General features: G+C 38.5%; 3 protein-coding genes across 8 annotated transcripts; 2 read left to right on the top strand and 1 right to left on the bottom strand.

Annotated features, from left to right (window-relative positions):
• Nucleotides 1–3,955: 3,955 nt before the first annotated feature.
• On the bottom strand, nucleotides 3,956–6,760 carry LOC109131274 (uncharacterized). 2 transcript variants are annotated; one of them, XM_087494398.1, is made up of 5 exons: nucleotides 6,002–6,760; nucleotides 5,308–5,440; nucleotides 4,924–5,211; nucleotides 4,609–4,836; nucleotides 3,956–4,521 (listed from the first exon to the last, which is right to left on the bottom strand). In XM_087494398.1, the coding sequence occupies exons 3-5, from the start codon at nucleotides 5,128–5,130 to the stop codon at nucleotides 4,147–4,149; spliced, it is 810 nt and encodes a 269-aa protein (XP_087350524.1). In that variant the 5' UTR covers nucleotides 5,131–5,211; nucleotides 5,308–5,440; nucleotides 6,002–6,760; the 3' UTR covers nucleotides 3,956–4,146. The 2 variants fall into 2 exon arrangements, with proteins under 2 accessions (XP_087350524.1, XP_087350523.1); XM_087494397.1 differs by lacking the exon at nucleotides 6,002–6,760 and having other exon boundaries at nucleotides 5,308–5,727.
• A 2,287-nt stretch (nucleotides 6,761–9,047) lies between these two features.
• LOC104758906 (putative LRR receptor-like serine/threonine-protein kinase At1g56140) lies at nucleotides 9,048–15,427 on the top strand. 3 transcript variants are annotated; one of them, XR_015586821.1, is made up of 24 exons: nucleotides 9,048–9,418; nucleotides 9,684–9,870; nucleotides 10,078–10,149; nucleotides 10,303–10,374; nucleotides 10,476–10,547; nucleotides 10,652–10,723; nucleotides 10,880–10,951; nucleotides 11,074–11,145; nucleotides 11,290–11,361; nucleotides 11,455–11,526; nucleotides 11,622–11,693; nucleotides 11,889–11,960; nucleotides 12,048–12,113; nucleotides 12,318–12,383; nucleotides 12,477–12,518; nucleotides 12,627–12,688; nucleotides 12,777–13,159; nucleotides 13,250–13,448; nucleotides 13,563–13,696; nucleotides 13,823–13,941; nucleotides 14,048–14,258; nucleotides 14,346–14,577; nucleotides 14,664–14,814; nucleotides 14,945–15,427. XR_015586821.1 is itself a non-coding variant. In XM_010481879.3 (24 exons), the coding sequence occupies exons 1-24, from the start codon at nucleotides 9,295–9,297 to the stop codon at nucleotides 15,308–15,310; spliced, it is 3,087 nt and encodes a 1,028-aa protein (XP_010480181.2). In that variant the 5' UTR covers nucleotides 9,048–9,294; the 3' UTR covers nucleotides 15,311–15,427. The 3 variants fall into 3 exon arrangements, 2 of the variants coding, with proteins under 2 accessions (XP_010480181.2, XP_087351496.1); XM_010481879.3 differs by having other exon boundaries at nucleotides 13,538–13,696; XM_087495370.1 differs by having other exon boundaries at nucleotides 9,165–9,418; nucleotides 10,476–10,557; nucleotides 13,538–13,696.
• An 870-nt stretch (nucleotides 15,428–16,297) lies between these two features.
• Nucleotides 16,298–22,281, top strand: LOC104758904 (putative LRR receptor-like serine/threonine-protein kinase At1g56130). Of its 3 annotated transcripts, none has more exons than XM_010481876.3 (24): nucleotides 16,298–16,577; nucleotides 16,767–16,953; nucleotides 17,098–17,169; nucleotides 17,288–17,359; nucleotides 17,440–17,511; nucleotides 17,614–17,685; nucleotides 17,760–17,831; nucleotides 17,952–18,023; nucleotides 18,165–18,236; nucleotides 18,329–18,400; nucleotides 18,503–18,574; nucleotides 18,787–18,858; nucleotides 18,946–19,011; nucleotides 19,109–19,174; nucleotides 19,351–19,395; nucleotides 19,509–19,570; nucleotides 19,682–20,055; nucleotides 20,141–20,339; nucleotides 20,429–20,587; nucleotides 20,706–20,824; nucleotides 20,935–21,145; nucleotides 21,221–21,452; nucleotides 21,540–21,690; nucleotides 21,780–22,281. In XM_010481876.3, the coding sequence occupies exons 1-24, from the start codon at nucleotides 16,457–16,459 to the stop codon at nucleotides 22,152–22,154; spliced, it is 3,087 nt and encodes a 1,028-aa protein (XP_010480178.1). In that variant the 5' UTR covers nucleotides 16,298–16,456; the 3' UTR covers nucleotides 22,155–22,281. The 3 variants fall into 3 exon arrangements, 2 of the variants coding, with proteins under 2 accessions (XP_010480178.1, XP_010480176.1); XR_015586818.1 differs by having other exon boundaries at nucleotides 16,304–16,577; nucleotides 20,436–20,587; XM_010481874.3 differs by having other exon boundaries at nucleotides 16,304–16,577; nucleotides 19,509–20,055.
• The last annotated feature ends 1,126 nt before the right edge of the window (nucleotides 22,282–23,407 follow it).

Genomic DNA, 23,407 nt, shown 5'->3' with positions numbered 1-23,407 from the left:
ACACTCACCAGTACTAAGTCAGCAGGAGAGCTTCCACGCGAGATGATAGAGATTATAGAGGAGTATAAGGATGTGTTTCCAGAAGAGATACCTCCAGGTTTACCTCCAATTCGTGGGATAGAGCATCAGATTGATTTGGTACCAGGTTCAGCTCTACCGAACAGACCAGCTTACAGAACTAATCCAGTAGAAACCAAAGAGCTTCAGAAGCAAGTAGAAGAGCTGATGAGTAAGGGACATATCCGAGAGAGTCTCAGTCCATGTGCAGTACCAGTATTGCTTGTACCAAAGAAAGATGGTTCATGGAGGATGTGTGTTGACTGCAGAGCTACTAACAATATCACAGTGAAGTACAGACACCCAATTCCGAGATTAGATGACATGTTGGATGAGTTATGTGGATCAACAGTCTTCTCAAAGATAGATTTGAAGAGTGGGTATCATCAGATCAGAATGAAGGAAGGAGATGAATGGAAAACAGCTTTCAAGACCAAGCAAGGGCTCTACGAATGGCTAGTCATGCCGTTTGGTCTCACCAATGCTCCTAGCACCTTCATGCGATTAATGAATCATGCTCTCAGACCGTTCATAGGCATCTTTGTGGTTGTGTATTTCGACGACATACTCATCTAAAGTAAAGGTCTAGGAGAACACTTAGAACACATCCGCCAAGTTCTAAATGTTCTTCGTTCTCAATCCCTCTTTGCTAATTTCTCTAAATGTTCATTATGTACTACTGAGGTTGTTTTTCTAGGCTTTGTTGTGAGTGCAATAGGAGTTAGAGTGGACGATGAGAAGGTCAAGGCTATCAAGGAGTGGCCAACACCCAAAAACGTGGTAGAAGTCAGGAGCTTTCATGGACTAGCAGGCTTCTACAGGCGATTTGTGCAAGACTTCAGTACTATTGCAGCGCCACTTACAGAAGTTGTCAAGAAGGATGTAGGATTCAGATGGGAGGAAGCACAAGAGAAAGCGTTTTCAACCTTAAAGGAGAAGCTTATCCCTGCCCCTATTCTCTTACTTCCTGATTTTATGAAAACTTTTGAGATTGAATGTGATGCTTCCGGAGTGGGTATAGGTGCTGTTTTGATGCAGGATAAGAAGCCAGTAGCTTACTTCAGTGAGAAGCTAGGAGGATCGACATTGAACTATCCTACATATGACAAGGAGCTGTACGCCTTAGTTCGGGCTCTTCAAACGTGGCAGCATTACCTGTGGCCCAAGGAGTTCGTTATTCACACTGATCACGAGTCCCTGAAGCATCTCAAAGGACAACAGAAGCTCAACAAGAGACATGCTAGATGGATGGAGTTCATTGAGACTTTTCCCTACACGGTTAAGTACAAGAAAGGTAAGGATAATGTAGTCGCAGATGCATTATCCAGGAGGTACACTCTCGTTTCTACTTTGTCTTCTAAGTTAGAAGGTTTTGCTAAAGTAGTAGGACTTTATGAGACTGACATTGATTTTGCTGAGAGCTATGGCAAATGCCATAAGTTTGCTTTTGAAAACTATTATAGGCAGGATGGATATCTGTTCTTTAAGGATGGATTGTGTATACCAAGAGGATCCATGAGGGAGCTGCTGATCAAAGAAGCTCACGGAGGTGGACTAGCTGGACATTTCGGAGTGTCAAAGACTCTACTTGGACTGCAAGAACACTTCTATTGGCCTCAAATGAAGAAAGACGTTGAGAAGGTTTGTTCTAGGTGCCACATCTGCAAAATGGCGAAGGGTAAGGTACAGCCTCACGGCTTGTACACTCCTCTACGGATTCCTTCTCAACCTTGGACTCATATTTCTATGGATTTTGTTCTTGGCTTACCTCGAACCAGAAATTGTAGAGATTCTATTTTTGTTGTGGTTGACAGGTTTAGCAAGATGGCTCACTTCATTTCAAGTCACAAGACGGATGATGGTGTTATTGTAGCTAACTTGTTTTTCAGGGAAGTAGTACGCCTACATGGAATGCCTCAAGTAATTGTCTCTGACCGAGATACCAAGTTTCTAGGACACTTCTGGAGGACGTTATGGGCTAAATTAGGAACCAAGCTTTCATTCTCAACCACATGTCACCCGCAAACAGATGGACAAACCGAAGTGGTGAACAGGACGCTATCTACACTTCTCAGGACCTTAGTGAGAAGCAATCTCAAATCATGGGAAGAATGTCTCCCACATGTTGAGTTCGCATACAATCACGCTAAGCATTCTGCTACCCTGTTTTCTCCTTTTGAAATTGTTTATGGTTTTAATCCACAATCACCTCTAGACTTGATCCCTTTACCTTTAAGTGTGAAGTGTAGCTTTGATGGCAAAGAAAAGGCTGAACAGGTGAGGAGGATACATGCTAAAGCTAAGGAGAACATAGAGAAAAGGACCAAGCAATATGAGAAGCATGCGAACAAGGGTAGAAAGGAGCTCATCTTTGAAGAAGGAGACTTAGTGTGGATTCACTTACGCAAGGAAAGGTTCCCAGAAGAGAGGAAGAGCAAGCTTCTACCACGAGCTGATGGCCCATTTGAAGTCATCAGGAGGATCAATGACAATGCATATCAGATTGATCTTCAAGGTAAGTATACCATATCATCTACATTCAATGTTTCTGACTTGCTCCCTTATTATGCAGATTCCGATTTGAGGACAAATCCTTTTGAAGAGGGGGAGGATGATATGATCGTGGCAAGCAAGGAGCCAGAGGCTGCAGAGCAACCGGAGGTGGTGGGAAGGATTACTCATTCAAGAGCTAAGGAGATGGCCAAGGAAGCTCATTCACTCATAGTTGACGGGTCATTCAACCTACCAAGGATCCAAGTCTTCAACATATCCACCTTGAAGATTTCACCCGGTAATGAGGACTAGGTAACTTAGGTGTGAAGTTTGTACTCTTTTTCCCATAGCTGAGTTTTGTCCCAATGGGTTTTCTCAGCATGGTTTTTAATGAGGCAAATGGATCACTACGTCGAGTTATCTAGAAATCATTACCAAAGGGGAATAATGTACTTCTGTACTAATTCAAGTGACTTCCGTAGTACTACAGGTCACTTGGACGTTTTGCTGTTTTCTTATTTCCTTAAAACGTCTTGTTGTTTTAGTTTTGCACTTCTTGTTGTTTGGAGTGTCGAGCCCTAGGGTGTTTAAAACCCAAAGCTACGCCTCTTTTGTTCTTTAGCGAAGAAGTATGTTGTAAACACGTTTTGTGAACTTTCTTCTCTCAATTTGAATTCTTGAATGCGTTCTTGATTTCTGGGTTTCTATACACTTTGTGATTCAGAAACTCTTCACTTGTTACAATCCATATCACCACCTAAATAATCTATCTCCATCTAATCATTGTTCTATCATTCGATCATCACCATATCCCTCAATATTCACGATCTCGCATCATCATCTCCACCGTATTTGCCACTTCCACACACTACAAGAAAACAGGCGGTTAGCGACTACAGTATTAGTCGCTTTGTAGTCGTATAAACTACGTTTACGACCAAATAGCGACTAACTCAAGCAGTCGGAGATCGATAGTCGCTAATTTATGTAGTCGTATTTATAGTCGCCTTTTAGCGACTAATGTACGACCAAAAGATGTAGTCGTTATATAGTCATTAAGTAGTCATCTCATAGTCATTAAAATACGACTATATTACGACTATAGTGTGATTAATTAATAACTAAGTGTTGTAGTCGCTATATAGTCACTTACCGTAGTGACTATTTAGAAACTACATTACAACTATTTGGCCACTGATGTTGATTTCAGAATCTATATGTTACGACTATTTAGCCACTGATGTTGATTTCAAAATTTGAAAGTTTCATATACTAATTTCCCATTATCCTCTTATTTTCATTCCCATTATCCTCTTCTTTTCATTCTTGTATACCAATTTTAATTGAAAGATTCGAATTTGGAAAGACATAATATCGAAATATTGAAATACAATACATGTTCAAGTTACAGAAATCAAAAGAGCGAGAGATAGAGTTCATACAAAAGTGGCAATGAGTTCATACAAAAGAGCAAGAGATAGAGTTCATACAAAAGAGCAAGAGATAGAGTTCATACAAAAGAGCAAGAGATAGAGTTCATCCGAGTAGAGTGAGATAGAGTTCATCTAAAAAGAGTTAAGACATAGAAGAAACCTATTAAGCAGCGGTTGATGGAGTTGGAGCTGGATCATCTTGGGGAAGAGGTTCTGTGGTTGTCTGTTTGCTTGCAACGAAATTCTCAAACCGCGGATCATTTTTCATCAGAAACTCCTCGACGATTGATAAATGGTCAATCTTGTCCTTCTGGGCAGCAATAACTTTGGATTGCTCAGCTTCACGCACAGCTGTTTCTGCATCACGCCTCCGCAGTTGAGCAGCCTGTTCTTCTATCATTCGTTGAGCTTCCTTCAACTGTTCTTCGAGAGCCACAAAGGTAGAAGAGCCACATGCTTGCTTATGCTTTCCATTGACAAGGCAGTCCTTGAGGCTTCCAACTCCATAAGGTGTTCCTCTTGTATCTTTCTCAGTGGACTTGAAAAGAAGAGAAAAGTTAAGATTAGTGGATGACAAGTTAAACTACATGTCTATAAATGTGTATTGGTATTTTTAAAAAGTTACCTCAAGGAAAATTTCTGTATATTCTTCTGTTGTGAGGTCCCGTGGCCGTGATTCTCCATCTGACACAGCAAAAGACTCTGCCTCCAGCTGAGACAACCTCTCTTGAACAGTCTTCTCATAAGTTCCTGCAATCTTCTCTGCCTTCCGATCAACATATGTACCATCAGGCTTTGTATGTGCCTTGATAAACACCTCACCAAGTCGGACTTCTCTTCCCAATTCCTCAACCTGCAATGTTAGCCAAGAAACAGAGATTAACTAAAAAAACAACAGCTATGTAAGAATTGAAAGTGGCAAAAATAACAGCTACTTAACCATTTCGTCTTGAAGCTGTCGATACGACTTTGGCCCTGAGAGGTGGACGTGAGGACCTAGGCCGTTACGGTCAGACATACGGGCATCAGAGTAGGTTTTACTCCTCTGTTGTGCTTCTTCAGTGTCCCAGTAATCCTCCATCGTCATCCAGAGAGTGTCGCCAATCCAGTTTGGTTGAACTCGACTAGTCCTCACACCGCTAACCATGTCTTTGATCCGGTTTTGACAGATTCCCTCAAAGTAAGCTTGAACAGTCCCGGTTATCAAAGGATCCCAAGTGTGGGTTTTCTAGAAAAAAATGAGCTATTGTGAGTGAAAAGAAAAAATGTAAAGCTATGTATGAAGGCTATGTATGAAAGCTATGTAAACAGGATGCATCCTTACCGCGAACTCAAGAAAGTATCTCTCTTGTTTGTCCCGCGGCACACATGTCCAGCTGTAGAAGGGACCTTCGAATTTGTTTTGAAGAATTTTAGTAATCTTCCGAACAAGTTTCGATCCTTTGTCACGAGTAAACCTCCATACACATGAACCAATAAAATAAGTAAGATCAACAGTCATTGCTATTCGCACAAGACAAACCAACAGAAATGAGATCAATACAAGACAAGACACAACCAATTCTATTCGCACAAGACAAGACACAACCAATTCTATTCGCACAAGACAAGACACAACCATTTCTATTCGCACAAGACAAGACCACAACCAATTCTATTCGCACAAGACAAACCAACAGATATGAGATCAATACAAGACAAGACACAACCAATTCTATTCGCACAAGACAAGACACAACCATTTCTATTCGCACAAGACAAGACCACAACCAATTCTATTCGCACAAGACAAACCAACAGATATGAGATCAATACAAGACAAGACACAACCAATTCTATTCGCACAAGACAAGACACAACCATTTCTATTCGCACAAGACAAGACCACAACCAATTCTATTCGCACAAGACAAGACCACAACCAATTCTATTCGCCTAAGACAAGACCAACAACCATTTCTATTCGCACAAGACAAACCACAATCATTGTTATTCGCATGTGAAGAGGAAAATCATACCATTGGGTGTTCGGTACGGGTGTGGGAGAGAGGACAGTGGTGAACTTATCCCTGTCTGGAACCACAAGCAATGCATTTAGAGCATGCAACACATTCGACTGTAGTTCGGGCAACACCGGAGAAGATTCTTCTTCAAAGTTGTTCCCTTGAGAAGATGGATGCGATGGATGCGACTGACTTCTCGCCTGAGTTTGAGAGCGTCGAACAGGAGAAGGTGGAGAGACTTCCCGACTTCTGTCCTGACTTCTCGCCTGACTTCTCGCCTGACTTCTCCCCTGAGTTTGAGAGGGTCGAACTGGAGAAGGCGGAGAGACATCCCGACTTCTTCCCTGAGTCCGTGGATTGAAGTGGACTTCTTCTGAAGGAGTCCGGTGTAGCTCGGGTGGAGGTGGATGTGTAGACGAGTTCTGAAAAAGTTGTTGCGGCGGAGGATAGTTCCGGATCTGGGCTGGAGACTGTCGTTGCAAACCGCTGACTTGTGCTTCAGGCGTCTACAGAGGAGGAGGATCTTGTCCCGCCGGCGTGAAGTTGTACCGATTGGGCAGAGTATTAGGCCGTCGATTTGGTGGTGCCCCCGTCGCTCTCTGAGTAACGTTAGTACCAACCTTCCTCTTCTTCCCTCGATGTGGCATCTTGTTGGTGATTGAAACTGATAGATTCGAAGAGATTAGGGTTGTGTTGTGAGATTAGGGTTTGAGAGAGGCGATAGAGTTGAGTTTCGAGAGAGGCGATAGAGTTGAGTTTCGAGAGATTAGGGTTGTGTGTGAGATTAGGGTTTTCACGATTATATAGTTAGTGGGTTAATGGGTTTAGGTTAGTTAGTGGGTTAATGGGTTTAGGTTAGTTAATGGGCCTTAAAATTATAATTAAGATATAAATTATGATTAAGATAGAAATTATAATAATAAAATTAATTTATAATTATAATTATAATTTCTATAATAAAATTAAGATAGAAAAGATTCTATATATAATTTCTATCTTAATTATAATAATAATTAAGAATTTGTAATGATAATTTCTATCTTAATTATAATAATAACTAAAATAATAAATTAATTTTATTATTATAATTTCTATCTTAATTATATCTTAATTTTATTATTATAATTTCTATCTTAATTTACATAAATTATTTTAGTACTTATTAATCCTTAATGAATATTGAAACAAAAAAAAAAAAGAAATAAGGAAAAGATTCTATATATAACCTATATAGATGCTTTAAATAGAGCATATTCATAAGAAATCCTATGCAAATATTGTTTGTGAATAAAAGTAAGAAAATGATAGGCTTCTTAAAACATATGTTTGTTTTCTTCTTCTACTTTCCCTTCTATTGCCGACAGATTCTTTCGTATGACAGTTACTTCACGATCGTTTAAATGCATCAAACAGATACATCATAACTCTTCTACCCGAGAGACATCTATTGTTCTTGCAAACACTACATGGACAGAAAAACTTACCGCCACTATTCTGAACTGTATCTTGGCTATTTCCAAACGAGAATTGGTCCAACCCCACTAATTCGAATTCTAATGAAAAATTTCCCGCCATTATATATATATATATATTGTGTTTTTTTTAAGAACTATATATATATATATATTTTTGGAGAATATAAAAGGAGAAAATAAAAGGTTTTATAAAGTCAAATTTTTGGTTGTGATCTACATTTTTTTTTGGGGAAGGAAAGACAATTGTGTTGGAATGAAGGAGACAAATGGGTGCAATTTGTTTTTAAAGACTACATCTATGCCACTAATAGGCGACTACTCAATATCAGTTGGCCCCCACAAAAAAAACCACGTTTTTTAACTGTATTTTATGACTATTTGGCGACTACGGGGTGACTATTTAATGACTCGCCGAATGAGTCGTAGAATAGTCGCTAAATTGACGACTATAGTACGACTATCTACTGTGGTCGGTAAAGTAGAGACTGATTGGCGACTAAATTACTGTAGTCACAACTTAGTCGCAAAATGGTCACTATCTAGTCGTTATTTTTGGCGACTACAAATGTAGTCACTACTTGTAGTCGCTAATCGACTGTTTTCTTGTAGTGACACCATCATCACCGATTCTCATCATCATTCATCAGTCTACAGCCTTCATCAGAGTTTCTATCCTAGGGAGATCCTATCACTTAAGGAGAAGCTGGCCCATCTGTCTTGGCTGCAAAAGAAAGAGAGAGCAAACGTTTGGGTTTTGCTATAAAAACAAGAAGACTAGAAACAAGAGCCGAATGAATATGCAAAGAGCTGTGAAGGGAAAGAAGGTTAAGAAGAGGAAGAAACGGGAACCTAGCCTGCCAAGACTTGGAACTCCGGGAATGAAACGAGTTTAAAGAAATGAGGGATCTCATTGGCATGAGAGATTTGGAAGAAAAAGATTTCAAGCTTAAGAGGAAGAATGTTGGTATAAGCTTGAAGAAAGCTTGAGGTGCAAGCTATACTAATCCTACCGAGTTACGGAATTATGATTAATTCTATTTAGGAGTTATCTAAATATGTTAGTTTACCGGTTCAGAATAGGAAAGTTGTTAACTCTAGGGTTGAGCCATTGTTATAAATACCAAGAGAGCGTTTCATAGAGAGGTGCGCGTCTTAGGTATTATTGAAAGATACACACAAGATGTGTGGCGTCACCCCATGAATAAGATAGAGAGATCTGTTGATGGTATTGTTGAAGTTCTACTTCTAGATAATAAATTCTGGACTTGGTCCCGGGGATGTAGGTTATCCAAACCCCGTTAACAAAGCTTATGTCTTGCTTACTTTTATACTGTTACATACCGTTGTCGTACTTTAACATATATATCTAGCTACATATATGTGCTTTATTTCTTCTTCTCCGGGATAAATTGTCTTTGGTCCCATTATTAACATTATACTTCCTGAAGACCAAATCATCATTGGAATTTAGTGTCAAGGTCCAAAGGGGGTGGTGTTGCTTACATACACACTTTGTACTTTGTATCGCAGCCGCCATTGTTGAAAAATCTCCGTTGACATGGAAACACACCCTCGATTTCACACGCGTGCGCTCCACATGCTTTGTTCCTTCAAAAGATGAGGCGCGTGACTGACACCGTCTTGCGTCTCGCGAAGGAGGGATTAGTGTGTTGGTTAGACCATTAGTTAAATTCAAATCGAGCAAAATTGCAATTATCTCTTGAAAGTCCAACATAAACACCATTATTTGAATCAAAGTAGAAACTCCTCCGTCTAGTTTTGGCGGCTCTCTCTCACATAATCTTCTTCGCCCTAGAAATTTTGGTGCCGACGATGCTCAGGCTACGGAGGTCTCCTTCTCTATTTCTCACCGCCTTGTTCTTCTTGTGTAATTTCGGTTCCGTTCAAGTGGTTCGAGCCCAAAACCGAACTGGAGCCACCACTTATCCCGACGAAGGTCTTGTCGTCTTCTTCTTCTTCTTCTTGTTTGAACACTTGACATGCTCAAACTCAATCGATCGAATTGAAGGCTGTAGCCTAGATCTTGTTTAGTATAATATATATATATATATATATATATTTTTAATGACCATTAATAAATAAACCGGTTAACTTAGTTTCATTCATCAAATGACATTTGGTTTTTATGTAATCAATCATTATTTGTTTAGTAGTTAAATCGTAATTAGTGAAAAAGAGCTAATAATAATTGACCGTTACAGCGCGAGCTTTGAACTCCATCTTTGCGGCTTGGAAGATACAGGAGCGGAGTAAATGGAACATCAGCGGCGAACTTTGCTCCGGCGCCGCCATTGACCCCAATGTCCTCGACGACAACCCTGCATACAATCCTCTCATCAAATGCGACTGCAGTTTCGAAAACTCCACAATCTGTCGCATCACCAACATGTACGCCTCTTTTTGCTGCACCCCATGTGTTCGACGAATTCTCCCACCGGGAATTGACTTTTACTATATACAGTATATATATATATATATATATATATATATATTTTCTTTTTCCTCGAATGATTTCCGATTTCATGCGGTAACCGTAACACTATGCTTCAGTTTATTATGTCAAGTCTCAAATTCTTCTCCTTGTTGTTTTGACAGCAAGGTTTTTGCGAGGGAAGTTGTAGGGCCTATACCTGAAGAGCTCTGGACTTTGAAATACCTCACAAATCTGTATGGTTTCATCAACAATGTCACTTGATTCTATATTGGCTAGCTACAAAAAGAACATTCACATTCAGAAACATCATTGCTTCAGCTATTATGCCGCACAGAATCTATCAGAATGGAACCTCAAAATCACATTTTGTTTTCTCCTTCTTTCAGGAACTTGGGTCAAAATGTTCTCACAGGCTCTCTGCCTCCAGCTATTGGAAATTTGACTCGAATGCAATGGATGTAAAGCCTGTGAAACCTTCTTTGTCTTCTTTTTGTGGTGTTTTTCTAACGCCTTCAATTAATAATGTCGAGTCTCTCACGCTCAAATGTTTATCGCGTAGGACTTTTGGGATCAATGCGTTGTCTGGCCCTATTCCTAAGGAAATTGGTTTCCTAACAGATCTAAGATTACTGTAAGCCCAGGTTGCTTCTTCATTGTTTACATATGATAGTCTCTTCAGACTGCTTCTGAAAGATTTTGACGGTTCCTTCTACATATGTATGTTTTTTTTTGCAGTAGTATTAGTTCAAATAACTTCTCCGGTTCTATACCAGATGAGATCGGAAATTGTGCAAAACTTCAGCAAATGTGAGTGTATCTGTCAAGTCGACAAGTCTTTTATGTATTTATTTCCTGGTTATGATTTTGATAGGAAATCCTTAACCTCAGAAATCATATAGTGATTACCGACAACGAAATTCTCAATTTAGTTAATTTTTAAAGGATTTCTTCCATCTATTGCAGCTTCATAGATAGTTCTGGGCTCAGCGGGAGGATACCTTTATCATTTGCTAATCTCGTGGACCTGGAACAAGCGTAAGATATATTGAATTTGAGTATTAACTTATCGTTGGGATTGGAAAGTTTGTAATCTAGTATTTATTACTTTACATTTTAGTCTTGCCATTGGGTGATTTTTAATCTTCATGTTGTATCAGTTGGCTTGCTGATCTGGAAGTTACAGGTCAGATACCAGACTTTATAGGAAAATGGACCAAACTTACTACCTTGTAAGAAGATTTCATTTTTACAGAGTTATAATGGACCGTTGATCTTGTTTTTTATATCCTTTATATTAATTTTACTCAGTAGAGAATTATTCTCCATTACCTTGTAAATTTGGGATTCAATGACTGGCACATGTTTTACTGCAGGAGAATTCTCGGAACTGGTTTGAGTGGTCCAATTCCATCGTCATTTGCCAACTTAACTGCTTTGACAGAACTGTATGTGTTGCATTGTGTCAAAAAGTTTTATTGTTTACTGTTTTTCTATCTTTCCCTTTCTCCATAATCCATATATTCATATTCTATATGTAGGAGGCTTGGTGATATATCCAATGGAAGCTCATCTCTTGAATTCATCAAAGACATGAAATCTCTTAGTGTATTGTAAGGGAGTCATGATTCAAATTCTACTCCATTCATGCACTGTTTAACTGTTTCTTCCTCCTCCTTGAATTTAATGTTTATGATATATGCCACAGAGTATTGAGGAACAACAATCTCACTGGGACAATACCATCTACTATTGGAGGATACTCTAGTTTGCAACAAGTGTAAGTACATATGTCAATGTGTTTCTTCAAATGCTCTGAAAGCTGTTTTCAAAAAAGAGTGAGATGATTATCAAAAGTCACGGAAAGAATACGACATGATCTTAATCTGCTGATAATAATTTTTATATTCTTCCTCATTCATTACTAAACAGAAATAGTTTAATTTTTTACCGTGTAATTTTGTTTGTTTTCTAGTGATTTGAGCTTCAACAAACTACATGGACCAATTCCGGCTTCACTTTTTAACTTAATTGGACTTACTCACTTGTAAGATGATATGTTTTCTGCTTCTTTTGGATCTCTATGTATAACTACCCGTATATTTCTGAAACATATTTGTTGTCCTTATATCAGGTTTCTGGGAAACAACACGTTGAATGGTTCCTTGCCCACTCAAAAGAGCCAGTCTTTGAGCTATATGTGAGTAACAAAATCCATTAAAAGGCAAACACCTAATGTTGTGGAGTGATTGTTAAGAGATCCTCCTGATATATTTACTGGACTCCGATTTTAGTTGAATAAGGTTCCAGTCTTGGTGACACGGAAGACTTGCCAAGATAGTCAGTTGGGTTGGAATTTATTACATATTCAATAAATTTTAACTATGTTTTTCTTTACTTACAGAGATGTGTCGTATAATGATTTGTCTGGAAGTCTTCCTTCATGGGTCAGCTTACCAAAATTAAAACTGTAAGTAAACAAAACACTATATAATTTCAGTCTCACAAATGACAACACTATATGCTAGGGAATAATAAACAAAACTATATGTTATCTGTGCAGCAACCTAATTGCTAACAACTTCACATTGGAAGATGACAACAGGTGAATTTAAATATGTTCTTGCTGACGCTTGAAATTCTAGTATGTTTCTCGTTGTGTATAAACAACTTCTAATTTCTTTCTTAAATTTCTGTTTTTTATGGTTAAAAGGGTTTTATCAGGACTTAATTGCCTGCAGAAGAATTTCCCCTGCAATCGAGGCAAAGGAGTCTGTAAGTATAACAAACACATGTACAATGCTTGTATCTACTATTGGAAGAAAAAATTGTTAAAAGGTTTTTGCTATTGACTGGTAAATAGATTCTGACTTTTCGATCAACTGCGGAGGCCCAGAGATAAGGTCAACTAACGGAGCACTATTTGAGAGGGAGGACGAGGAACTTGGACCAGCTTCGTTTGCCATAAGTGCTGGTCAGAGATGGGCAGCCAGTAGTGTAGGACTTTTTGCTGGAAGTAGCAGCAATATATACAAAGCTACTTCGCAATCACAATTTGTCAACACTTTGGACTCCGAGCTTTTTCAGTCAGCAAGACTTTCTGCATCTTCCCTAAGGTATTATGGGTTGGGGCTAGAAAATGGAGGCTATACCGTAACACTTCAGTTTGCTGAAATACAAATTCTAGGTTCTACTTCTAACACTTGGAAAGGTTTAGGAAGACGACGTTTTGACATTTATGTCCAGGTCTGCACTAGTTGATCAAGCTTTCCGCTTTAGAAGTGATCTTTTTCCATATTTGGTGATAAATACTAAGATATAGCCCCGTTTTTCCAGGGAAGACTTGTTGAAAAGGATTTTGATGTACGTAAAACAGCTGGTGACTCTACTGTTCGAGCAATTCAGAAAGTATATAAGGCAAATGTATCAGAAAATCACCTCGAAATTCATCTTTTCTGGGCTGGGAAAGGAACATGTTGTATTCCTATCCAAGGGGCTTATGGACCATTAATATCAGCCGTCAGTGCAACACCAGGTAACGCAAAGGGAGAATTCTTTCTCCATCCTGATTTTCACTATCTTCAGATGCTAGTTAGTGCCTAAGTGTTACATATGCATGTTCAGATTTCACACCAACTGTTGGTAATAGGCCACCATCACGGCGAAAGAACACGACTGGTATTATTGTGGGTGTCATTGTTGGTGTTGGACTTTTGAGCATCTTTGCAGGTGTAGCTATCTTCATTATTCGAAAAAGAAGAAAACGGTACACAGATGATGAAGGTATAGATGTAATAGGAACATAAACAATCCCTTGAGCCGAAGACTATGGGTCCTCTAATTAAATCTTAAACTTGAATATCTTCTTTCGAATTGGTTGATTTCTTAGAACCGACGTTTTTCTTGCAGAGATACTTAGTATGGACGTAAAGCCTTTCACCTTTACTTACTCGGAACTTAAAAGTGCAACGCAAGATTTCGATTCTTCAAACAAGCTTGGAGAGGGGGGATTTGGGCCTGTTTATAAGGTAAGTCCCATACCGAAATGGATGAAATATCTGTATATTCTTCAAGATACTAGGAAAGAAGATTAGATGTAATACTTTTTTTTTTTTTAAATAACACATTCAACAGGGGAAACTGAATGATGGAAGAGAAGTAGCAGTGAAGCTATTGTCGGTAGGATCCCGGCAAGGGAAGGGGCAATTTGTTGCAGAAATTGTAGCAATCTCTGCAGTTCAACATCGCAACTTAGTAAGGCTTTATGGGTGCTGCTATGAAGGAGATCATCGTTTGCTTGTATATGAATACCTTCCTAACGGAAGTCTTGATCAGGCTCTATTCGGTACGCACAGGACATAGTTTATCGATCCATGCTTCTGCCAGGCTACCTGCACTCATTATGTAGTTGTAATTGATTTGAATGTTGCAGGGGATAAAACTTTACATCTTGATTGGTCAACTCGTTATGAGATATGTCTGGGAGTAGCTAGAGGTCTAGTCTATCTCCACGAGGAGGCGAGGATTCGCATAGTACACAGAGATGTGAAAGCCAGCAACATTTTACTTGATTCTAAACTGGTCCCAAAAGTTTCTGATTTTGGGCTGGCGAAACTATACGATGACAAGAAAACCCATATAAGTACCCGAGTAGCTGGGACGATGTATGTATCCTAAAACCCTGACAACATAGGCTGTAATTTTGGTTTTCTTATGACACATTTTCGTGCTGTTTTTTGTACCAATGCAGTGGATATCTTGCACCAGAGTATGCCATGCGTGGGCATCTAACAGAGAAAATAGATGTGTATGCCTTTGGTGTTGTGGCTCTTGAGCTAGTGAGTGGAAGGCCAAACTCTGATGAGAACTTGGAGGATGAAAAAAGATACCTTCTTGAATGGGTACGTCCTTGTTATAATTGAGTGATATTATTGGTAATGTACACAACTTCAACATATGTGACCATGAATGGTGAATCTGGTGGTGCCCTTTAGCAAACTCTTATATTGATCGAGTAACCTTTGTTTACAGGCGTGGAATCTACACGAGAAAAGTCGTGAAGTTGAACTTATTGATCATGAGCTGACTGAATTCAATATGGAAGAAGTGAAACGCATGATTGGCATAGCTCTGCTGTGCACACAGACATCTCATGCCTTGAGACCACCAATGTCACGAGTGGTGGCCATGCTTTCAGGAGATGTTGAGGTCAGTGATGTCACGTCAAAGCCAGGATACCTAACCGACTGGAGATTTGATGACACCACAGGCTCTTCTCTCAGCGGCTTTCAAACTAAAGACACGGGCGTTTCTGAATCCTTCACGAGCTTTGTGGCGCCTGGATCCGAGGGAAATAACGACTCTAAGCCAATGCTTGGAATTAACGAGGGAAGATGACAAAAGACCCTTCACTGTAATTATAGAGATGTTTGTGAATATGAGGATCATTCCTTGATTGGAAATACTCTAGATTTCACTTTGATTAAATAACAATGAAATTTCTGAGTTTGACTTGATCGTTGTGATGCGCCGCCCTCTATTTATGTCTTTAACCAAATCAATGCCGTCCCTTCAGTTGCCCACTTCCTCACTACAGTGTAATACGTGTATATATAAGTGTTGGAATTCTAATGATGTAATAAGTGCTAATATAATAAGAACAGTTTCATGAGTGGTTCTACGAGCTCAAACGACTCATGAAACGTGTGGTTTTTATATTATGTTTATAAAATAGTCAATAGAGAAACGGTGCATACCAGAGCGTGAACAAGCAATAAACGAAGAGTTCGAGGTAAAGAAGAGTTCCTGACTTTTAGTCCAAGCAAATAACGAGGACCGGTAGGTGCATGGAAGCCTTAGCCTAAAGAAGGTGGAATTATATAGAACTTGAGTAAACGGATAATGCAAGAAGAGGTGGTTTCTAGTCTCCACGGAACCAGTAACAGAGACAACAATCAGATGTTACCTGCATCCACGATGAAGCAAGCCTGGACCTGGTTGGAACTTGGAAGCCTCGCTAGGTTTGTCTGGTTTTGAGTCTTTGAACCATACCAAGTCAGTCCAGTCCTTTTCAGGGTCTCTAGGCGGCTAGGCATAAGAACCCGCCAAACTTTACTTGACGTAAATCTTATAAACAAGAGCCATGTTGAAATAATTACGTAAATCTTATAAACGTTACTTAATTGTGTTTTCTTGAATTGAATGTTTTGGGTATCCTCTTTTTTAATTTTGGTGATGTTTACTAGTCGTTAGTTAATTACGACTCGCAGCGCAGCCGCCAACGCTGACACAGCAGGCGGCCTCCTCGGTCCACGCACGTGAGCTTGATCGCCCTAGAAGACCAATTGATTAATAGTACAAATTAGCACAATGCATCTCTTAACTAGTTTTGCCAACGGTATCGTTAAACTGAAGAACAGAGGAATGTTATTGTCTTATTTGGTGAATCATAAAAGGAACCAAATCTAAAACCTCTGCAAAATAAACTCTTTCTACAATTCAAGGCAGAAGCAGCGTTTTTGTTACTTGTGTAACAAGACGACGATGACAAGGCTACGGAGGTCTCCGTGTTTACACCTCATTGTGTGGTACTTCTGTATTGCCGGTTCCGTTCACGTAGTTCGATCTCAAAACCAAACCGGAGCCACTACTCATCCCGACGAAGGTCTGTCATTTAAAGTTTTAAAACTTAGAAAAGATTCCTCGGATCCTGATTAATCGTAATTAGACTAATTTAAGACTTTAAAATATTATATGGAGTCGAAAAGGAAAAAGAAAAAAAAAAAAAAAAAAAAGGAAGGTTAAAGCTTAATAAGAAAAAATTGACCGTTGTGGTTGTGGATAAATTAAACAGCGCGAGCTTTGAACTCCATCTTCGCGGCTTGGAAGATACAGGAGCGGAGTAAATGGAACATCAGCGGCGAACTTTGCACCGGGGCCGCCATCGACGCCAGTGTCCTCGACACCAACACTGCATTCAATCCTCTCATCAAATGCGACTGTAGTTTCGAAAACTCCACAATCTGCCGCATAAACAACATGTACGCCTCTAAATCCCCTAATTATTATTTTTTATTTTTGTTTTTGCTGCACCCCATGTGTTCGACGAAATTTCCCACTGGGAATTAGTGCTTCATTCAACTCATGTTCCATATACTATGTTGTTTCGTTTGTCTTCTTCACAGCAAGGTTTATGCGTTAGATGTTAAAGGACCTATACCTCAAGAGCTCTGGACTTTGACATTCCTCACCAATCTGTACGTATTCTTGATTCATACAACCACCCACTTACCTCATTAGGTTAATATATTTGTATATGGTGAGAAATCTATTAATTTGATCCAATATTGGTCATTTCAAAATCACATCTTTCAGGAACCTAGGTCAAAATTTTCTCACAGGCTCACTGCCTCCTGCAATTGGAAACCTGACTCGAATGCAGTGGATGTAATACCTCTTCTTCCTTTTTCTTCGTTTTTGGTGATTAATTTTCTACACTTTCTTGTCTCTCACGCTCTCACATATAGGACTTTTGGGATCAATGCCTTGTCTGGCCCTCTTCCTAAGGAAATCGGTTTGCTTACAGATTTAAGATTACTGTAAGCTTCTTAATTGTTCCAATTCGAAAAAAAATATCACTCTGCTTTTGGAGGTTTTGATGGTTCCTTACACCTATGTACACTATTTTATTTATTCTGCAGTAGTATTGGTTCAAATAACTTTTCCGGATCTATACCAGACGAGATTGGGAATTGTACAAAACTACAGCAGATGTGAGTCTGTCTGTCAAATCTACAAGTGAGCTATGTACTTCAAAATTTTCAATTTTTTTTAACATCTATTGCAGATACATAGACAGTTCTGGACTCAGCGGGAGAATACCTTTATCATTTGCTAATTTTATGGAGCTAGAACAAGCGTAAGCAATATTGAATTCGAGTTTAAACTTTATTGTTGGGATTGTAAAGTTTGTAATCTATTTATTACTTTACATTTTAGTCTTGCCATTGGGTGATTTTTAATCTTCATGTTGTATCAGTTGGCTTGTTGATCTGGAAGTTACAGGTCAGATACCAGACTTTATAGGAAAATGGACGAAACTTACTACATTGTAAGAAGATTTCATTTCTACGGAGTTATAATGGACCGTTGATCTTGTTTTTTATATGCTTTATATTAATGTTACTCAGTAAAAATTCCTCCATTACATTGTAAATTTGGGATTCACTGACTGGCACATGTTTTACTGCAGGAGAATTCTCGGAACTGGTTTGAGTGGTCCAATTCCATCGTCATTTGCCAACTTAACTGCTTTGACAGAACTGTATGCGTTGCATTGTGTCAAAAGTTTTATTGTTTACTGTTTTTCTATCTTTCCCTTTCTCCATAATCCATATATTCATATTCTATATGTAGGAGGCTTGGTGATATATCCAATGGAAGCTCATCTCTTGAATTCATCAAAGACATGAAATCTCTTAGTGTATTGTAAGGGAGTCATGATTCAAATTCTACTCCATTCATGTACTGTTGAACTGTTTCTTCCTCCTCCTTGAATTTAATATTTATCATTTATGATATATGCCACAGAGTATTGAGGAACAACAATCTCACTGGGACAATACCATCTACTATTGGAGGATACTCAAGTTTGCAACAAGTGTAAGTACATATGTCAAAGTGTTTCTTCACATGCTCTGAAAACTGTTTCAGGGTCTTTTGTGTAAAACGAGTCATGGCAAGAATACAAAATGATCTTATACCGCGGATAAAGAAATTAGTAATTCATTACTAAACAGGAATAGTTTAATGTTTTAACGTACAATTTTTGTCTGTTTTCCAACAAGTGGAAGTAATTTGTATCTGTTTTCCAGTGATTTGAGCTTCAACAAACTACATGGACCGATTCCGGCTTCACTTTTCAACTTGAGTTTACTTACTCACTTGTAAGACGATACTTTTTTCTGCTTCTTTAGGGTCTTTATGTACAACTACCGGGATTATTATAGATACCAATTGTTGTTTTATAATAGGTTTCTGGGAAACAACACGTTGAATGGTTCCTTGCCCACTCAAAAGATACAGTCTTTGAGCAATATGTGAGTAACGAAATCTTTTATAAAATTGTTTCATCTTTAAAAGCGTTTGTTAACATAATTACAGATTCTCCTGATTATTGCGCTTTTATGCTTATAGAGATGTGTCGTACAATGATTTGTCTGGAAGTCTTCCTTCATGGGTCAGCTTACCAAATTTGAAACTGTAAGTAACAAAACACTATATCTCATCTTTTATTCAAGGTGTGTTTCAGTCTCAGAATTTTCTTTTATGTATATTGATTAGGTTTCTTCATATCCAGCATGAAGCTTTTTATTCGATTTTTTTATTATAATCATGTGCTAAGGAATATTGAACAACACTGTATGTTATTTGTGCAGTAACCTAGTTGCTAACAACTTCACATTAGAAGGTCTTGACAACAGGTGATTTTCTTAAAAAAAGTCCCTGTTGGTGCAATATGTTTCTCTTTTCGGTCTTTTTATTTTTCTGCAACGACTTATCATCTTTTTCTTAAATATTTTACTTTTGTTAAAAGGGTTTTACCAGGACTGATCTGCCTGCAGAAAAAATTCCCCTGCAATCAAGGCAAAGGAATCTGTAAGTGTAACAGAGATATATTTTGTTATCCTACATGTGCAGTAAACAAACACATGGACAATTGGAATTGGAAAAAATTGTTTAAGCATTTCTGTATTGATTGGTGTCTAGATTCTAACTTTTCGATCAACTGCGGAGGCCCAGAGAAAAGATCTGTTAGAGAAGCACTATTTGAGAAGGATGACGAGAATCTTGGACCAGCTTCATTTATTGTGAGTGCTGGTCAGAGATGGGCAGTCAGTAGTGTAGGACTTTTTTCCGGAAGTAGCAATATATACATAGCGACTTCACAATCACAGTTTATCAACACTTTGGATCCAGAACTTTTCCAGTCAGCAAGACTTTCTGCATCTTCCCTGAGGTATTATGGGTTGGGGCTAGAAAATGGAGGCTACACTGTAACACTCCAGTTTGCTGAAATACAAATTGAAGGTTCTAACACTTGGAAAGGTATTGGAAGACGACGATTTGACATTTATGTCCAGGTCTGCACCTCTTGATCGAGCTTTCTGCTTTGCAATTTAACTTTTTGGTTCTGATGAATTCTAAGATTTATCTCTGTTTTTCCAGGGAAGACTTGTTGAGAAGGATTTTGATATACGCAGAACAGCTGGTGACTCTACTGTTCGAGCAGTTCAGAGAGAATATAAAGCAAATGTATCAGAAAATTACCTCGAGATTCATCTTTTCTGGGCTGGGAAAGGAACATGTTGTATTCCTATCCAAGGGGCTTATGGACCATTAATATCAGCCGTTAATGCAACACCAGGTAACGCAAAGGGAGAATTCTTTCTCCTTCCTGATTTTCACTATCTTCAGATGCTAGCTAGTCCCTAAGTGTGACGGATTCCTGTTCAGATTTCAGACCAACTGTGGCTAATAGGACACCATCTAAAGGAAAGAACAGGACTGGTACCATTGTGGGCATCATTGTTGGCATAGGATTTTTAAGCATCTTTGCGGGTGTGGTCATGTTCATTATCCGAAAAAGAAGAAAGTGGTACACAGATGATGAAGGTATATATGTAATAAGAACACAAAATGCCCTTGAGTTGAAGAATTTTGGCCCTAAAAATTAAATATGAGTATCATCTTTTAAATTGATTTATTTAAGAACCGACATTGTCTCTTGCAGAACTACTTAGTATGGACGTAAAACCTTACACCTTTACTTACTCGGAACTTAAAAGTGCAACTCAAGATTTTGATCCCTCAAACAAGCTTGGAGAAGGAGGATTTGGGGCTGTTTATAAGGTAAGTCCCACACTGAAATGGACGAAGTATCTGTATATTCTTAGATATACTAGGAAAGAATAGATGTAATAACTTTTAGTACGTTTTGTTTTGATTAAAACATTCAATAGGGAAACCTAAATGATGGAAGAGAGGTTGCGGTGAAGCTGTTGTCAGTTGGATCCCGGCAAGGGAAGGGACAGTTTGTTGCAGAAATTGTAGCAATTTCTGCAGTTCTACATCGCAACCTAGTAAAACTTTACGGGTGCTGCTTTGAAGGAGAGCATCGTTTGCTCGTGTATGAGTATCTACCTAATGGAAGTCTCGATCAGGCATTATTTGGTAATGAACAGAAAAATGACTCCCTGCTTTTGCCAAGCTAAAGTACTCAATATGCCCTTGGTTTGGATGTTGCAGGGAATAGGACTTTACTTCTTGATTGGTCAACCCGTTATGAGATATGTCTTGGAGTTGCCCGAGGTCTAGTTTATCTCCATGAAGAGGCGAGTGTTCGCATAGTACACAGAGATGTGAAGGCCAGTAACATTTTGCTTGACTCCAAACTGGTCCCAAAAGTCTCTGATTTTGGGCTTGCGAAACTATACGATGACAAGAAAACCCACATAAGCACCCGAGTAGCAGGGACAATGTAAGTAATCTACAAACCCTGACCTTGGGTTTGCATCACAATTACAGATTAGTAACACTTGTTCGTGGTGTTGTTGTATCAATGCAGTGGGTATCTTGCGCCAGAGTATGCCATGCGTGGACATCTAACAGAAAAAACGGATGTGTATGCCTTTGGTGTTGTGGCTCTGGAGCTAGTGAGTGGAAGGCAAAACTCTGATGAGAACATGGAGGAGGAAAAGAAATATCTTCTTGAATGGGTACGTCCTTGCGTATTATGATTGATTGTTAGTGAAGGAAGTTTGAGAATGGCAAAAGCCAATAATCCTTGTGTATTTCTTGTATACAGGCATGGAATCTACACGAGCAAGGCCGTGACGTTGAACTTATTGATGATGAGCTGACTGATTTCAACATGGAAGAAGCGAAGCGCATGATTTGCATTGCTCTGTTGTGCACACAGACATCTCATGTCTTGAGACCACCAATGTCACGAGTGGTGGGCATGCTGTCAGGAGATGTTGAAGTCAGTGATGTCACGTCAAAGCCAGGCTACCTTACCGACTGGAGATTTGATGACACGACAGGCTCCTCTCTCAGCGGCTTTCAAACCAAAGGCACAACAGGGTACTCCACGAGCTTTATGGCGTGTGGAACTGAAATATCACCCAGATACAGGGACTCTAAGCCAATGCTTGGAGCCAAGATCAATGAGGGAAGATAACAATGTATCATCTGCTATTGATGGCTACGGAGATGTTTGTATATGGAAGATAACAATATTGACAATTTTCTTCTTTGATTGGAGAAACAGATTTCACTGTGATTCAATAATAATAATATGTTTAGTAGCTCTAAGTTCGAGTGGATCTTTGACAGGTCGTGATGGGCTCTGAAGGTTAAAGGTGACTGACTCTGAGCTTAGACGTATATGTTGTGGGCTTGCTCTGAGCTTTCAGAGATGTCTTAGTGTCCTGAAGAGAGATAACAGTTTCAATAAGGCCTTTCATTTTTTTCCTTCCTCACATTTAAATTGTGAACGACTTATTTCATTGTTTCCTAAATCACGTTGTTGAACAATGTCATCATTTTCTTTCCCGTGTACTTCTCACATTTACTTAACAAGAATCGCTTCGTCTCAACAATGAACCAATCGGTTCTCTATCAGATTCTGCTAATGGAAGAATATTTTAGATTATTACACTACTTTGATACACGGTTATCATGTCTCAGTGATTGCTAGTTCTGCATTAATTCTTTAAATAAAGTGACAGCTGATTCCATGTTTGAAGGACTCAAGATTCAATTGACTTATTTGCAGAAAATGCTTTTTGACAGGCAGGTTTATGCAAGATAGAGAGTTTTACATCTTCCAAGTTTCTTGTATGATTCCGTTTAGACTGAATCAACTCAAAATGATACTAACCAGCGCAGGTATTATGTGCTTAAATCATAGGAAAAAAAAATCCCTAAAAAACATTTTAAAAAAACGTTAATCTATATAATAATAGCAATCTGAATAAATGTGAAGAACAGTCGTATATTTTCATTATGACTTTTCATTAAAAAAATTAAGTTGAATCTTTTCATCGTGACTTTTCATTAAAAAATATATTATTTAATTATTCTTTTAACAAAAAAATTATATGGTTGCGTCTCTTTTAAAAGTTGTATCTGTTGAATGTACAATTGTGTTTCTTACAAACAGTTGTGACTTTTGTATATAATATTAACAATATGATTAAATGTGAATACTTTTGTATATAATATTAGCAATATGAATAAATGGGAAGATCAGTTGTGTCTTTTCATTGTAACCTTTTATTAAAAAAATTATGACTTTTTATTAAAAAAAATTCAGTTGCATCTTTTCATCGTAGCTTTTCATTAAAAAAATATTATTTAATTATTCTTTTGACAAAAACATTATATGGTTGCGTCTCTTTAGAAAGTTGCATCTGTTGAATGTAGAGTTTT

The sequence above is a fragment of the Camelina sativa genome, chromosome 17 (genome assembly GCF_030686135.1).
Source record: "Camelina sativa cultivar CO46 ecotype springtype chromosome 17, ASM3068613v1".
In the NCBI taxonomy this organism is placed as follows: domain Eukaryota; kingdom Viridiplantae; phylum Streptophyta; class Magnoliopsida; order Brassicales; family Brassicaceae; genus Camelina; species Camelina sativa.
The sequence above is the reverse complement of the archived record's forward strand: the minus strand, read 5'-3'. Positions and strand labels throughout refer to the sequence as shown.